The sequence below is a fragment of the Colossoma macropomum genome, unplaced genomic scaffold (assembly GCF_904425465.1).
Source record: "Colossoma macropomum unplaced genomic scaffold, Colossoma_macropomum, whole genome shotgun sequence".
Classification (NCBI taxonomy): Eukaryota; Metazoa; Chordata; class Actinopteri; order Characiformes; family Serrasalmidae; genus Colossoma; species Colossoma macropomum.
In genome coordinates this window covers 11509595-11528199 of record NW_023494803.1, presented here as the reverse complement: position 1 = coordinate 11528199, position 18605 = coordinate 11509595, and the positions used below count along the sequence as shown (strand labels likewise).

Genomic DNA, 18605 nt, shown 5'->3' with positions numbered 1-18605 from the left:
GTCACTGCACTTCATCTGCTTGGTATGTCTACATCAGTGATGTCTGACTCAGGAATCAAATCAGGTCATCTGAATCAACTGGTGAACCGATTCAGAACTGAATCTGACTCACGTTTTGTCCTATTTCTGAAATGTTTACATCCATATTATAGGTTGAGGAGGTTTCCAATAAAATTAATTGCCACAATTTAGCCTCATAAAGACCTAAGATAAAACATATCACTGTAACATAATAGGAACAATTTCTTTAAATCTAATCATAATGGATGCATTATAAAAGCACAGTAGGTGAAATATGAGCACAAAGTGTGTAATTAGCATTGCTTAAATGAACGCTCAACTGTTATAATGGCCTGCAAAAAAGCACATTATTTATGTTTGTTATTTTTACGCATGCTTTTCACAGCTTTCTATTCGTTATAAACTACTGGAAAGACAGAAGAAGACTCTCTCTTCTTCACCATTTTCTCTCTCTCTCTCTCTCTCTCTCTCTCTCTCTCTCTCTCTGTGTAAAGACGCTCTGTGAGATCAGATTCTTTCCCTCTTTACAACGATTATGACATACACATACACATAAAGCTGCGATTATGATGGTGATTATAGCATTTATAGTGAGTAAAGCCATCATTATGATGGCATTTACAGTGTTTACAATGAGTAAAGCTGTGATTGCGATTGTGTTCATAGCATTTACAGTGAATAAAGCTGTGATTATGATGGTGTTTAGTGTTTACAGTGAGTAAAGCTGCAACTACAATGGTGTTTACAGCATTTACAGTGAGTAAAGCTGCAAATACGATGGTGTTTACAGCATTTATAGTGAGTAAAGCTGTGATTATGATGGTGTTTATAGCGTTTACAGTGAGTAAAGCTGTGATTATGATGGTGTTTATAGCCTTTACTGTGAGTAAAGTTGTGATTATGATGGTGTTTATAGCCTTTACTGTGAGTAAAGCTGCGATTACAATGTGTTTATAGCGTTTACAGTGAGTAAGGCTGCAATTACTATGGTGTTTACAGCGTTTACAGTGAGTAAAGCTGTGATTACGATGGTGTTTACAGTGAGTAAAGCTATGAATACGATGGTGTTTACAGCGAGTAATGCTGTGATTACGATGGTGTTTACAGCGAGTATAGCTGTGATTACGATGGTGTTTACAGCGAGTATAGCTGTGATTACAATGGTGTTTACAGCCTTTATGATGTTTACAGCCGCAATTACAATGGTGTTTATAGTGTTTACAGTGAGTAAAGCTGTGATTACGATGCTGCTTATAGGGTTTACAGTATTTCAGAAAGAAAGAAAGAAGGTAATAAAGAGACATACACAGGAAAATAGAATGTGTCTGCGTCTGGAAGAGGAAAAAAGGCTGGAAAATAAGTGAAGAAGTGGAGGTGTTGTCACTCACTTTCTGAAACAACTGCACTCAACAGCTCTGCCTTATCGATCATCACCACCTCCCGCACCTCCGGGTGGTATTACAGCTGCAGTACGCTGGGACCCTCTACACACCGCCACAGAGAAATACATTAGCGGGGTTACCGTGGTAACTGCAGGAAGCTGGAAAAAGACTTTTTTTCCTATCTGACTGAGCGCTTAACTACTACAGCCTTTCAGCGGTCCACGCTAGCAGAGTCAAACCTCTTCAGCAGACCACTCACTTACAGCGACAATTCAGTCTCAGTCCAGTGTGGTCAGTCAACTATGACACGTTCGGTATCTGAGATTCATTTCTTTGGTTTTAGCATGGGAGCTACGAGGCTAATGTAGCTAACTAGTAGAGCTGGCTGGAATATTTTAAATGATCGAGTATTCCTTTGTTATGTTGGTATTAATTTCCATATTTTGTATTCAGAAGCTTCGTCTGTTGTTAACCCTTCAGAAATATAACACTCTTGTGGATTCCTGGCAGTTTTCAGAGTTAGAGGCTTATTTAATCAACACTCAAACGTCTAGGGTATATCGATTTTTGTTGAGACAGAGGGGTAGGGCGAAGTGTTAGGGCTACATGGCCCTCCAAATGGAGGTTTTTCAGAGATGCAATCAACCAAAGAAAAACACAAATGTGAGACTTTTCTCTGTGAAAAATTCTGATAATCACTGAATTATCTTAGTTTAATGTAGTTTCAGTGTATTATGACCCTTTTCTTCATAATACGCATAAAAAAGCTAGCTAAACTTCCTGTTCCACCTTAAATAGTCGCCTGAAGCGCCAGAATGTAACTGCTGCTCCATTTAAGGTGGAACAGGAAAATCTGAACAAGAAGCTGGTGAATAGCTGACTTCAGCTTCATATCACTGAAGAATTAGGGGTGGGCGATAATAAATAATTGCCCCTCTTTGAAGGCATATGATGCTCTAAATGTAACTAAAGCCCAGCAGTGAGGTTGCTGAACTTTACCCTCCTCTGCTGTCACTGCAGACTAGCAGGGTCGCCTATAGAGCAGCACTAATAGCCTGTTAATGAAGTAATGTTCTTTTATTTGAGGGTCCCATTTCGTAGAGGAAGATTTCAACCACTACCCTGTGTAACTCAATTCCAAGGGGTAAGGCAACACTGGAAAACAAGGGGTAAAAATAAGAAATGGGATTGGGTCTTAATCTTAAAAACTTAACAATGAATGTGATTAGACTATAAAGAACACGTCATGTCCAGGTAACGCGGACTAAAAGCTAAACTCAGTCATGCTCCCCTCTATGTTTTCACAAGACCCCCGCTCTCCTTTAAAAGACAAACAAGATAAATTAGCAACAGATGCTGAAATCTATCAGTCGAGGGAGACAGAGAGAGTGATAGCAGGCTAGCTTTAGCTGATTCGTATAAGCTACGAACTGTTTAGGATTAAATCGTTAAATAACTCGCAAGACGTGAATCCTGATAAAATTTATTTTAAAGTTATTTTATTTATGATTGAACCGAACTGGGAGCCGTTTTTAAAAAGATGGCTCTTTAAGGGTCCTTTGTGAAGGGAATGGTTCTATTTAGATCCATGGGTTCTATATAGAACCATTGTCAGGCTCAAAGCACTCTTTGCATGGTGAAATGGTTCTTCAGAATGTGTTGTACACAGTTCTATGCAGCATCAAAAAGGGTTCTATTGTATACAAGTTTGACATCGTAACAATAGCAGAACCCTTTTTCGCCATATAGAACCATTTTCAAAAAGATTCTATATAGAACCACACACAACACATTCCCCATCAGTCTGAAGAACCATTGCACCGGGCAAAGAACCATTCAAGCATGAAATGGTTCTATATAGAACTCATGGTTCTAAATACTCTGAACTACAAGTTCTATATAAAACCATACACAACACATTCTCCATCAATCTGAAGAACCATTTCAGCATGCAAAGAACCATTTCAGCATGCAATGGTTCTATATAGAACTCATGGTTCTAAATACTCTCAACTACAAGTTCTATATAGAACCATGTGCATGCTGAAATGGTTCTTCAGACTGATGGAGAATGTGTTGCATATAGTTCTTTATAGAACCTTTTTGAAAATGAACACTCAAAGAACCCTTTATGTGATTAATTTATAGCACCAAATAGGGTTCTGTTATTGTTGTGATGTCAAGCTTGCAGCAACAGAAGAACAATTTCTGGTGCTGTATGGAACCCTTTTCAAAAAGGTTGTATGTTGAACCATCTGTAGCACATTCTCTATCAAACTGAAGAACCAGTTCATGATAAAAAGATCCCTTTAATCATGCAGAGTGTTTGTTGTTCTGAATAGAACCATTTTCTTGCTAAAGAACCCTTAAATAACCCTCTTTTTTTAACTGTATGACAAAGTACTGCCAAAGTTAATCTTCTATTAACTGATTCAGTAACTAAAAGAGACTGCAGGTCTTCTCCTCTTCATGTTTACTTAAGCCTGTATCTCCTTTGTCCTTCTACTGCCTTCTCCCGGGGCAAACCAGCTGGACAGGGGGCAGCAGAGGCCACCAGACGCCCCCTCACCCTTCTGTCCACTTATGTAAAATACAGAAAACTGACCGCAAGCTGTTTATGCTTCATCTGGACCCAAACACAAGCTGAATAATCTAGGGATGTGCATATATTTTCAGATTCAATTTTGAGATGAAGATTCTAATCAATGTTTCAAAGACTGAATGAATAAGCTCCTTAGAAAAAAAAGCCCAGTCATTTGAGTGTGGGTGTGGCCATATATTAAGCCCTGCCCCTGTTCCCACCCATTTTACTCTTATAGGCTGCACTCAGATGCCCTGTTTTGATCACTGACAGCAAATGAGAGATACTCTGAAATACTGATGATACAGAGTTACAATCATTCATTTTTACAGTTCATTAAGACCAGGACCATTTATTGATTTGTTCATAACTGGTAATAAAATGTAGAATTAGAATTTAACATTTTTCCCCTTTCCTTTTTGTGTGTACTGTGTCTGCCAATCTGTTACCCCAAACTCCAGTCCTGGTTTTACTCTACCAAGTGTGTCTACATGCACTTAATAATCTGACACCTGCAGAAAAATTAGAATGAGTGTGTTTACATACATCAATAATCTGATCATAATCGGATTTCAGCTGTTATCTGATAATTCAAAGGGTCATATAAACAGAAAACTCTGATTTCTTAGATCGCAGCAAGATCTAGATCTAGCATGTAAACTCTTACTCTGATTCCTTTCAGATTTCTCAGTCTGCGCGTGTGCAAAAACAGACTGCTGTACCGGAAATAAGCAAGCAGCGCTGCCACAAGACACAGCAAAACACTTCTGGAGCAACGCTGAAACCAAATACATGCTTAACGAAATGAAGGATTTAAATATTCTTCATCTTCTAGATGATGTATTTTCATATTTTCAGCTAAAGTCAGCGGCATGAAAAAAATCAGCGGCATGAAGTTTGAGCGGCATGAGGTTTGAGTTTTACAGTGTGTTTAAAAAAGTTTACATAATATTCTGCAGGAAAAACTGGCAGATTTCAGGATTAAGGCTGATTTATTCTATGTTTATTGATAACAGTGTCATACAGTGTAGAAATCTATTAGAAGTCTATTAATGAACACCTCCACCCACTTTTTAGCTAATTGATGGGGTATAAACTTCCCCTACTTGTTAGCCACATTAGCCTCCTAGCTCCAGTGCTAAAACTACATTTGAGGTTTTACTGCTGAGTTTAAAGGGCTCATATCTTACAGTTTTCTAGTCCCCCCACTCCAACCTCTCTTTATCCCTTAGGACTAAGCAGGCTGTTTCTGTTACTGTGCCCTTAAGACTGATATATGTAAATGAGCTCTGTTCTGATTGGCTGTCCTCTATCATGCCTCAGTTCAGGCTGAAACACTCCTCATAACTTCAGCGTGAGTGGGCGGGGCTAAACGGCTGTAGACCAAATACGCTGATACATTGAAATGTGTTGGTTTTTGTGACATCACAAAAGCAAAGACTTTTAAAACAGGCTGCTTATTCAGTTCAGTTTCCATGTATGGACTACAGAGTGAACATCTATGTTTTAAAACAATAAAGATACATACGTACTACATCATTTATGTTAGGATCATTTCAGGAAAGTGAGGAAAGCTGGTTTTCCATGATATGGGCCCTTTATGAGGAGATGATGAATGGAGACTCATATTGTAGTCAATATTACATAATCTCAGTGCTACACTGCAGGTGAGAGAGAGAGAGAGAGAGAGAGAGAGAGAGAGAGAGAGAGAGAGAGAGAGAGCAGTATGTGTGAGGTGAATGGTAGAGCAGCGCTGCAGTGTAATAAATGATAAAGCTGTGAATCAGAGACGGAGCGATCTAATCTAACAGGACTTTAAACTCCAGCTGAATTTACTCTCTCAAACACAGCACTGCGAGTGAGTGTGTGTGAGTGTGTGTTTCTGAGGGAACACTAAACACACACGGCTCTAAACACATACACGTCACACTCGCCTTACTGAAACACCGCAGATAAAAGAGAGAGAGAGAGAGAGAGCGCGAGAGAGAGAGAGAGAGAGAGCGCGAGCGAGAGAGAGAGAGAGAGAGAGAGAGAGAGCGCAAGCGAGAGAGAGCATGTACGAGAGAGGGAGGGAGAGGGAGAGAGAGAGAGAGAGAGAGAGAGAGAGAGAGAGAGAAAGAGAAGAGAGAGAGAAAGAGAAGAGAGATAGAGTAAGGGAGAGGGGGAAAGAGAAAGAGAGAGGAAAGGAGAGAGAGAGAGAGAACAAGAGAGATAGAGAAAAGGATAAGAGAGAGGGAAGAGAGAAAGAAGAGGAGAGAGAGTGAGAGAACAGTATGTACCTCATCTCTGAATTCTGGTCCGTCTCTATACCCACATCACACCCACTTCAGCACAAACACACCTCAGTGCAGGACTCGGCGGATGTGTGTGATCGTATATGGAATATTTCACAGCGTCTTACACCACTTCTCAGCCAATCATACTTCAGAACCAGGGCAGTGTTATAAGCTCTCCTCTGCCTCTCTGGCTGGAAACTCAGCATTATAAATCCTCCATTATCACTCTTTGCTGGACAGCACGAACACTGCCAAAATCAATCACAGCTCCAGTCCTGCATCTCCAGCCAACCAGACAATCTGTGGAACTGCAATGCTCTCAATCTCTGTCCAAGAACCCGGTGCGACCCCTGACTCAGCTTACCAAGGCCGTATCAGGACCTGACGAGAAGCATCAGAGCAGAAAAAACACAAAATGAACAGCACAAAGTCCCCAGATACAGGACTGAAACTAACAGTTACCTCTATAATATCTTGACTGCATAATTATATGTTCACAATTAGATTAACAGAGTTGTTTAGTTTGAAATGCTCCATTCTAGAGAAACTTACAGTCAGAATTGTTCACAGTGGTGGAGATAGGAACCAGATGTCCACCTCTAAAAGCTCCCTCACAGAAACGTATTACATGGAATGGTTATGAATTCACTGCCTGATATCTGAGACACTGTTTTATGACAGTGTTGAGAAGATTTTGGCCTTAAAATCCATTCATGGTGGAGGGATACAAAACTCCTCTCAGTACAACCAAAAAGGAAGATAATCACGGAGGATGCACATGGTTGGAGGCCAGACGAAACAAAATGCTTTATAGCAACATGGAAAGAAACTACTGTGCAAAACAAACCGCAGACGACTTCACGAGCAACTGGTTACCGGCTGCCACATAACAAGTGGATTTGCATATTCAGTCCCACACAGCAATCAGATTTTAGTTCAACTAACCGGAGACTCATTTGAGTAGCAAGTGTAAAAACATGAGTCTAAAATCTTTTTAGGATTTCAGATACCAGACACATGAAGTGACCAAACAGGGCTGAAAATGGGCGTGTAAAAATTGGGTATTTATCACCTTGACCAAAGTCACATATTCCGTGTTGACATCAGAGAACAATTTAAAATGCTGAATAAACGCGTTCCATGGCACCGTTAAATGAAACAACAGGAGCTGTGTTATAAAATGGTTCCTGGGGTTGTGAGGTGACTTTCTGAAGTAAATGACGCATCAACAATAAAAATCCACATCAAAATCATAGAAGGACTGTCCAGTCCTATAATCTAAAAGTGTTCCAGGCTTCTGCTGACATCAGCCAGACTGAGGAACAAGGAGACACTTCTGCACGGAGCCGCTGCGGTCCCCGGAGCGCTAGCTCCATTACTGCAGGAGACAGGTCAAGTAGTGAGCTTTCAAAAAGGTTCATTTGGGATCAAACGGATGTCAGGCTAAAGGATTCTGCCCACACAGGCCGATCTAGAAAAGAACGGCCTCATTTAATCAAGAGCCCAAGAGATGGACGACAAGAATAACGAGAGGATCGGGCTCTGTTCCAGCTTGCACAGACACAGAACGATGGAGAGCCATCAGTCACCATGTCACTTATAATCAGTTTACGGGTGAGTGGGTGTGTGTGAAAGACAGAGAGAGAGCGGAGAGAGTGGCCCTTATTCGTCAAAGTTGCGTATACGGTCAAATCTGATCGCTAAATGAGCGCACGCCAATTTCACAGATGGTATTGTTACTCGTCAGGTCCATCTTTGCTGAATCTGTGTGTGTAAGTGCCTAATTTGCAAATCAAAAAACTTAATATATAAGATCAAAAATATGAGCAATAAAAGTAAAAATAGAAAATAATAATAATACTAATAATTTGTCCATATGGCAATCCAGTACAAAAGTGGGTGTACTTCATTTACATGCACAGTGGTAAAAACAAATATACCACATTCCATTTAAAGACATGCTACAATGTGCTTTTGTTTTACACTACTGACTCCGCCCACAAAATAAACAAAACAAGACACAGCTAATATTATTCGCTGCAATAATACAGTGTTTAAATATAAATATTTAGAGAAAAAAATACGCTACACTGTCACATTTTATTCTTTCCAGTGGCCACAATTTTAACACTACAAAGTTTGGTCAGTAGGGGGAGCACTGCACTCACCACTCCACCTCAGACATCGCCTACGAGCACAGCCATTGGCTCACGAGTCACTGAATGAGCCTACCAAAACATCGGCATGAACTAGGGCGTGTTTCATGTAAATGATGTGTAAATGAGGTGCTGCAAGGCTGGCGCTTGATTTCACGCACCAAAGCTGATTCAGCTCAAAGTTGCACTCGTGTTCATGCTGTATGAAAGTTTCATGAATCAGACACAGAGTGCTTTGTATGCCATTAAAGGCGGTCAAATCTGACCTCTTTTAAATGCAACTTTGATAAATATGCCAGTGAGAGTGACCGAGAGTTTGTATGTAAGGTCAGGTGGCTGATGCATGATTGTAAAGGGAGAACATTGAAGTTCTGGTTATAAAGGCACTGAAGTTATAAAGTCCAAAGATTGACTCATTTCTCCTTCCCCACTTAAAAAAATTAACTTCCAAACATGAAAATTTGACAAATGATTGTTAACAATTGGGCCAAAAAGTAAATCGAGACAGAAAAGTGCAAGATAAAAGTGTTCTGTGAACTGATCATTCGAAACAGCACACTAACGATTGTCTTGCACCATCTTACATGGAGGAGAATTCAGTTAAAGAGCATCACTTCACTCCACTGTGACTTTCTGCACCTTACTACACAATTTCCAAACTGCTCAAGAAAATAAAAGGTAGCACAGTAAAAGGTCTGCTGGCAACATTTCAAGGACTTTTAGCTGCAACGAGTCTGAGTGATCAAAAGGACTGCAGTAATTAATCATCAAGAATATGGATTATGGAAAGAGACAGATTTACACACACTTCATAATCTGATAACTGCAGAAAATCAGATTTTGTCAGTAATCCGATCAACGCCTTTACACGCACTTGAGTAATCAGATAATGGGGAAACTCTGGGTCTACATGAGTCAGGCAGTAATCACATTTCTGCTTTGCAACCAGCCAATAAACTCACATCTTATTTCCGGTACAGCAGTCTGTTTTCGCACATGCACAGATGAGAAATCCGAAAGAAATCAGAGTAAGAGTTTACATGCAGTGAGAAATCTGATTATTGATCTAAAATCCAGCCTCTTTAGCAGATTTCTTAATAAGATTTCTGGACCTTACTCTATGAAATCCAAGTGTGCTGTTTACACGACCATTTGAATAATCAGATAACCGCAGAAATCTGATTACGATCAGACTACTGAGTGCATGTAAACGCATGTACTGTTTACACTTACGGCTTGTGTCGTTTCTTTTAGAAAGCGCTCTGCAATGTTCCTATGATCTGCACAGTAGAGGTAGGGAAATGGTAGAATGTAATATCACGATATTTCAGAAAGATTTACACGATACTAGATAATATTTTTGACATGTAAATAAAATCGGAGCAGACAAGGTAGAGCCACATCTTAGAAATACTTTCAAAACCTATGAATCCAATCACTTGTATTTAACATTTCACACACTGTGCTGTCCTAAATCCAATGAAACAGGACTAATGATGCTCTCTTTGTGTTCAAACATGCAGTTGGTCAGTGTTTACTAAATAACGACAATATCCATGATACACTCAGAAAAGCATACTGTGAAGTAATTTATCACAATAACGTTAAACACTGTCACCCAGCCCTAGCACAGTCATTCTTACAGCTTCCATAACACACTGAAGTCGCATTATCACTGTGTAGTTGTTGTAATGACCATATAAGGAAGTCCAGCTCTTGGCAGATTTCTGTATGGGAAAAATAAACAGCATTTTTCGAAAGTCACAGCTTTCTCCTTCATTCATTTTTCCATCGAACTTCACTGGATCCCCTCAATTAGGAAGTTACCAAGGAGACTGACAACCTCACCAAAACTCCCAGCCAGCTTTGCCAAACATGGCAGTTAAGATACTCGGTGTTAGCCCAAAATTTGAGTAGCTGATGTTGGTATATAACAGGGCTGAGGTTTAGTAACAGTAGTACTAACAGTATTTTGCAAAGCAGGAGTTGTCAGTTAGCCAGATAACTTAATCTAATAAACAAGCCTTGTCCAACCGGAGAAGAGCTGATGGCCTATTGGACAAGCCTCACTTTTCACTTATCTTATACCAACCTGGTTCATAACAGATGAGCTGAATCTGATGTATTTGAGCAGGAAAATCAAACACTTTGCCGGAATTGGGCTTTGTTTTAAACCAGATTTGAGATTTCCTGATTTGCATGCTATTTCTGCTGACTCTGAAAGCCAGACCAACTGCGTGGATGGCTCTAAAACTGCTGACATCTGCAAAACACAAGCTGATACAGGCTTCGTGGTTACAACACATTTCACTTTATTCTCTGTGTGATGGGCTCTGCACAGGCATGGCCATCGTGAAGCTGCACACAAGCTCAAAACCTGATGGAACACGCCACGTCTTTATGCCAGCATAACTCACCAACAGTGCCAGTACAAGTCAAACGCACTTTGAAATCTGAACCATGTTCCAAGACTAATTTACAAGCAAAAATGTGCCTGGAATTCACTACATTATACAAATTCAGAAGCTAAAGAAACAAGAGTTTGTTTTGCACCTGATAAAGTAGTAAACCGGCATAAGTATGTGATTTGCGCTTGTTGGAAGAAATGACCAGACTCAGTCATTAGTGTGACCCTTTATTTTTTTTGCTGGTGCAACGAGACTCAGGCCATCAGGTGGAATGTTCTGTCAGAGGAGTGATCAGACACATAAATGAGAGTTTTACGTCAGTTACAAGATCAGACAGGTCATTGGTGTGACTTTTACTGTAGTAGCGTGATCAAACAGGTAATTATTAAGAATTTACTGCTACATTTAGACAGGTCACTGGTGTGACTTTTATTTTAGCAGGGTGATCAAACAGGTAATTAATGAAAATTTACTGCTACAATCAGACAAGTCATTGGTGTGACTTTTCTTTTAGTAGGCTGATCAAACAGGTAATTAATGAGAATCTACTTTACTAATCAGACAGGTCATTGGTGTGACTTACTTTAGTAGCGTAATCAAACAGGTAATTAATGAGAATTTACTTTACTAATCAGACAGGTCATTGGTGTGACTTACTTTAGTAGGTTAACCAAACAGGTAATAAATGAGAATTTACTTTACTGGTATGACCAGCCAGGTCACTGGTATGACTTTTCCACTACCAGTGCAATCAGACAATTAATTAATGAGAACTTCAGTCTATCACAAGTGTGACCAGATAGGTCAATAGTGTGACTCTTTACTGTAGCAGTGTAGGCAGACTGGTTATTAATGTAAGCTTTACACGTTAGTGTTTAGTTTAATTTCACTAGTGTGATCAGACAGTTGATTAGCATGACTTTTACTTCAGTAGTGCACCAGAGAAGTCATTGGCGTGACTTCTGTAATAGATGCATGCTTAGACAGGCAAACTTGACAGTCCATTAGTGCATGCTTTATTTTTGTGGTGTAATCAGAGAGCTCATTAGTGTGAGCTTTACTTTAATGCTGTAAACAGACAGTCAATTAGTGAGAATGTTATTTGAGAACTCACTGGTGAGAGTTTTACTTAAGTGCCGTGATTGGACAGGTCATTAGTGTGACTTGTACTTTAATGTTGTCATAGACAGGTCATTAACGTGAGCTGTACTTTAATGGTGTGGTCAAACTGGTCATTAATGTCAGCTTCACACTTTAGTTTGAGTTTTACTTCCCTAGTGTGATCAGGCCGTCCACTAGCATGACAATTACTTAGCAGTGAAATCAGACAGGTAATGAATTAAGTAGCACAGTCAGACTTTTACTTTAATGTTCAAATCAGACAGGTCATTAGTGTGACTTGCATTTTAATGCTGTCACAGACAGGTCATTATTGTGAGTTTTACTTTAATCAAGTGGTCATACTGGTCAATAATGTTAGCTTTACATATGAGTCCGAGTTTTACTTTACCAGTGTCATCAGGCTGTCCATTAGTGTGACATTTACTTAAGTGCTGTAAGCAAACAGGTAATTAGTGCAACTTTTACTTTAGTAGCACGATCGGACAGTCCATTAGTGCAAGTTTTACTTTTGTGACATAATCAGACAGGTCATTAGTGTGACTTTTACTTTGACACTGTAACAGGCAAGTGGCGTGGCGTGGTCAGACAGGTCAATAATGCAAGTTTTATTTTAACGTTGAGATCAGAGAGGTCATTAGTGTGACTCTTACTTTAATGCTGTGATGAACAGGTCATTACTGTGAGTTTTATTTTAACGTTGAGATCAGACAGGTTATTAGTGTGACTCTTACTTTAATGCTGTGACAGACAAATCATTAATGTGAGCTGTATGTCAGTAGTGAAATAAGACAGGTCATTAGTGTGACTTTTACTTTAATAGCATGGTCAGACAGGTCATTAGTGTGAGTTTTATTTTAACGCTGAGATCAGACAGGTCATTAAAGTGAGCAGTGAATCTCAGCAGTGTGACCAAGACAAGTTGTCACTGTGAGCTGAATGTCGGCAGGGTGATCAGACAGGTCATTAATGTGAATTTTATTTTAATGTTGAGATCAGACAGGCCATTAGTGTGAGTTTTCTTTTAACGTCGAGATCAGACAGGTCAATAGTATGACTCTTACTGTAATGCTGTGATACATAGGTCATTAGTGTGAGTTTTAATTTTATAACGTTAACATTGTACAGGTCATTGGTGTGACTTGCTTTAATGCTGTGATAAACAGGTAATTAGTGAGATCAGACAGGTCAAGGGTGTGACTATTACTTTACTGCTGTGATGAACAGGTCATTACTGTGAGTTTTAACTTTGAGATCAGACAGGTCAATAGTGTGACCCTTACTTTAATGCTGTGATAAACAGGTTATTGGCATGAGTTTTATTTTTTGTAATGTTGTCATCAGAGAGGTCATTAGTGTGACTTTTACTTTAATGTTGTGATAAACAGGTCATTAGTGTAAGATTTATTTTAACGTTGAGATCAGACAGGTCATTAGTGTGACAGACAAGTCATTAATGTGACTTGAATGTCAGCAGTGTGACCGAGACAGGTAGTCCCTGTGAGCCGTATGTCAGCAGAGTGATCAGTCAGTCATTTAACGCGAGTTTTACTTTAGCAGTGTGACCTCAGCCCCGGTGTGCCCCCCTCCTCACCTCCGTCTCCAGCTGCACCAGCTCCATTTTGGGCCATGGCTCCGCCAGCTGAGCGAGGGGCATTTTCAGCACGACTTTTATTCCCCTTCTCCTCTCTGAAACGTCGAAATGTGAGGTCAGGTGAGTTTCTCCCCCCAGTGAGTCCCAGTTAAACCAGGCAGTCTCCTTTTAAGAGTGCTGTGCTGATGATAGTCCAGCGTTCGCGTTGAGAAAGGTCTCCAGAAAGGCTACACCGCGGACTGCACGAGCGCAATCTGGAACAGGAGGCGTTTTACGCGTAAATGTGACTGAGCTTTCCTCGACGGCGGGGGCTTTTCCTGTCGGTACCGGCGGCAAAACAAGGAAACTGAGAGGAAAACCCCAGTAAATCCTCCAAAAAGACTGGAATCTCTCCTACGTATAGGGTTTTTTCCACGTTATCCAGCGGTGGATCCACACATTCCTCCAGAAACAGTGGTGTTACACCTCTCTGGTCAGTCGACGGAGCCTTGGTTCTTCTCCCTCTCACACACACACTCACACACACTCGCACGCGCGCGCACTCCAACGTTTCGAAATCTGCGAGGTAACCGAGTGAGCAGTCAGTCAGCTGCTTCAGTCACGTTATGAGTTTTTTCCCCACCCGTATTCCGGCAAGCCCCGCCCTTCCCTCGTTCCCGCGCTGGGATTGGTTACAGGATCACCCTCAGACACTGACAGACGTTATAGAACGCTTTGCTAGGGCGCGCAGAGAATGGTTCTAGAACGTGCTGCGTGCATTAAAAACGCTCTTAGAACTGCTAGAACTACTTACCAGTGCCAGTGCAGAGGGGGCGGGGCTTTAGCGTTCTAGAACGGCTGATGGCTTGTGAGTGCGAAACACTAGCCAATCCCAGCGCAGGAGAGGCGGGGCATGTCGGAATACAGGTGGAAATAATGAAGTCCTCTGAATGAAGCGCCGCTCTTTCTCACCCCCTGCTGGCCGCCTGGTATAAGTGCCCCCAGCGCCACAGCGGTTCAGCTCAATCTCTGAAACTGACCACTTCTGTTTTACATACATTCACAATCTGCTTTACTAGAAACACCTACCTTGCACTTCCAATCACTGGCCACTTTATTAGAAACACCCACCTTTGCTTTCAGTAACTGGCCACTTTATTAGTAACACCCACCTTGCACTTCCACTTACTGGCCACTTTATTAGAAACACCCACCTTTGCTTTCAGTAACTGGCCATTTTATTAGTAACACCCACCTTGCACTTCCACTTACTGGCCACTTTATTAGAAACACCCACCTTTGCTTTTAGTAACTGGCCACTTTATTAGAAATGCCCACCTTGTGCTTCCACTAACTGGCCACTTTATTAGAAACACCTACTTTGCTTTCAGTAACTGGCCACTTTATTAGTAACACCCACCTTGCACTTCCACTTACTGGCCACTTTATTAGAAACACCCACCTTTGCTTTTAGTAACTGGCCACTTTATTAGAAACGCCCACCTTGTACTTCCACTAACTGGCCACTTTATTAGAAACACCTCATTTTTGCTTTCACTCACTGGCCACTTTACTGAGAACAACTACCTTGTACTTCCACTAACTGGCCACTTTATTAGAAACACCTACCTTTGCTTTCAGTAACTGGACACTTTATTAGAAACATCCATCTTGTACAGATTGTTACTGCACAATTTATCAGCCCCCCCCTCCACCCTATTCATCAACAGCATCCAGCCGAGAGTGGCCCTGTGGGCGGAAACTGACTACTGAGGAGGGACTAGAGGATGGCTATCACAAACTATGCATCAACAGATGGGCTACAGTCTGTAACTGTACACCAGCAAGGGTGGGGATTCTGATAAAGTGGCCAGGGATGGGAGGTGGGCGTACTTAGGGTTTATGTTTTATAGAAATTGAAGAAAAATCAAGGGAGAATCTGATGTGGGCCCACATGGTCGTCTCAGAGGAACCAAATATGCTATTAGTCTCAGTGGGAAAAAAAAGGAAAAATGAAAATGTCACAGCACAAACTCTGGACGTTGGTTCAGTATGGTTGGCAATAATGCCGTGTCATACTGAGCCGTTTGGCACAAAAGGTTGTGATACACCGTTACTGCACAGAAAGCAAGTGGCTCTAAGTGGTTACTACTGGCAACCAGAGAAAGGCTGCCAGTGCTGTAGAATCCGCTGCCAAGTATCAAGGAGAGCGGCGTAAAGCCGGGTTTGAATGAAAGCCTATTTAATAGGATGACAGGGCGTGAATCTGAAGTGTGAATGGCATGAAAGCAGCTTCATTCAGTCCAATATTGGTGGAAAGCTTTTAAGGGGGAAAATGGAAGGGGATGCTGTTTTTTTTTGAGGCGCCACTTAGTTTGCATAATGAAAAGGATGTTGTTTCAGGCCAAACTGCATGAAATGAGACATTTTCAGAAAACATTGATCATTAATCACAGGCCAGGCCTCATGTAAAACGTCCTGAGAGCTAAACAGCACTGAGCACTGTAATATTCTGACGCTAATGTTGATTCTACTGTACTGGATTCACTGCCTGGGGGGTCTGTGATGTAATTTAAAACAGACAAACCATAATGTAAGAATATTGTCCGTATTGTCTGTAGCCTGCAGAACCAGTGTGAAATGAATGAAGAATTGATGTCTTCTGGATCCCTCATCCTGTACCATGTAAACTCTTCTAAGACATGCATTTTATAGTTCTTAAATATGCGACAAAATAATAATAACAACAACAACAACAACAATAATAATAATAATAATAATTACTAAGTACCATCAAATCCCGCTTCTCTTATTGTACACTATATGGCCAAAAGTATGTGGACACCTATACATCACACCTAATGAGCTTGTTGGATGTCCCATTCCAAAACCATAGGCATTAATAAGGAGTTGGTCCCTCTTTGCAGCTATAACAGCCTCTACTCTTCTGGGAAGCTTTCTACAAGATTTTGGAGTGTGTCTGTGGGAATTTGTGTCCATTCAGTCAAAAGAGCATTTGTGAGATCAGACACTGATGTTCTGGCTCACTATCGACATTCCAGTTCATCCCAAAGGTGTTCAGTGGGGTTGAGGTCAGGGCTCTGTGCCAGATTCATCAGACTGTCAGATAGAGAAGTGTGATTCATCACTCCAGAGAACATGTTTCCACTGCTCCAAAATCCAGTGGCGGCCTGCTTTACACCACTCCAGCCGATGCTTGGCATTGCACATAGTGATACAAGGCTTGTGTGCAGCTGCTCAGACATGGAAACCCATTTAATGAAGCTCCCGACACACAGTTCTTGTGCTGATGTTGCTTCCAGAGGCAATTTGGAACTTTGTAGTGAGAGATGCAGCAGAGGATAGACGCTGTGTGCTACAGCCTTCAGCAGCCCAACTCTGTGATTGGTAGGTCTACAAAGTCATAGCTAAGCTGTTGTTGCTCCGAGACACTTCCAATTCATAATAATAGTACTTACAGTAGGCCAGGGCAGATCTAGCAGGACAAAAAACTGACTTGTGGCAGAGGTGGCATCCTATGACAGTGCCATGTTTAAAGTCAATGAGTTCGTCAGTGCGACCCATTCTACTGCCAGTGTTTCTCTATGGAGACTGCAAGGCTATGTGCTTGATTTTATCCACTTATTAGCAAACGCTTGAACTCAATAATTAAGGGCACATACACAAAGTGTCCACATACTTTTGGCCATATAGTGTATGTTCAGCATACAGGTTGATTTTATTTGTTTTTATTGCAGCTTTCCTCAAACTACTAATAGTGCTAAACGTACTAATTAATTAAAAACAAAGGAAATATGAAAAACACTGTCTGTTATGTTTTAATATATCGGCATTCAGGTCTAAAACCGACATTTAAACTGCTTCATGCGTTACACAAACACGTCATATCAGTTCCTAATATGGGCTTGATGCTGACAACAGAATGACGACATGACTTAAGAGGGCAATAAAATATACAAGAGAAATATTCAACACAGACCACGAACCAGATATAAAATATTTTTTTTTTTTCATGTGGAATTTCTATCATCACAGACAGCTGGATCAGTGTTTATGTTCACTGAGTTCATCATACAACTGCAGCGCTCTATAAACATTCATTAGGGCCGCTTTTCACAGCGCACCTCAGTCCAGCACTCCGCTACATCAGCATGCAGAATACCGTCCAGCCTCAGATGTCCAGAGTAATCAGATCCTCTCCGTCCTCCTGCTGCTTAGACCGACTGCAGTACTCAGACTCGGCTCTCCAGCAGCTGTCAAGGATCTGGAAACCCGCCAGATCGCTAAAGCAGCCACTGCAGAATATCCTGCTCACTCACCACAGCTAATGCAGCGGTCAGCTACAGTCCAGCCATGTCCACTTCACTGATTTTAATCATTTGGCACGGTTTCCTCCCTCTTACCTCAAATGGAATCGATCAGCCAAGACAAGTTTGGGCTCCGAAGCTTCTTTAGTTTTCGCACTGCAGCTATGAGGCTAATGTAGCTAACAAGTAATAGAAGCTTATGATGATCAATTAGCGTGGTGCTAACCGCAGGCCAAAATCATCATAAACTCAACCCAAACAGTGTGGAGTTGTTCCTAATCGCTAATAGACTTGGTTATGTGGTTTCTGACACTGTATGACTCACTGTTATCTACAAATGTTGATTCAGGTTTTAACTGTTTTCAGCTAAACTAGCATATAGCAAAAATAAAGAAGCTGTTATCTATGAAAATGGGCACAATCAAGTCACAATTCATGAACTATTCAACAGATTTTGAGGTGTGTGTGTGATAGTTTAAGCATACTGTTAGCACTAGGCTAATTGCTGGGATATAAGCTTTCATTAATTGTTAGCTTCATTAGCCTCCAGCGCTAAAACTAAAGAAACACCCTGAAAAAACAGCACAGACTATGCTGATTTATGCTGGTCTGGTGCAGGTTTAGCTGTTCACCCGGTATGGTCTTGCTGGTTGAGCAGCATACCAGCATCCAAAACACAACATATGCTGGTTTCACTGGCCTTGCTGGCCTATGCCTGTTTTTCTAGCAGGGCTAACTTTCGACACTAAACATGTCTTGGC

At 41.1% G+C, this 18605-nt stretch overlaps 1 protein-coding gene across 4 annotated transcripts in view; it reads right to left on the bottom strand.

Annotated features, from left to right (window-relative positions):
- Positions 1-14127, bottom strand: part of rps6ka1 (ribosomal protein S6 kinase a, polypeptide 1) — a 105975-nt gene extending 91848 nt beyond the window's left edge. For 3 of the 4 annotated variants that reach the window (XM_036592579.1, XM_036592580.1, XM_036592582.1), the window contains exon 1: positions 13538-14127. In XM_036592579.1, coding sequence (XP_036448472.1) covers positions 13538-13600 — 63 coding nt within the window. In that variant the 5' untranslated portion in view covers positions 13601-14127. Of the gene's footprint in view, positions 1-6263; positions 6286-13537 lie in introns of those variants that run through there. The other variant, XM_036592584.1, reaches the window with a different exon arrangement.
- Between the last annotated feature and the right edge of the window lie 4478 nt (positions 14128-18605).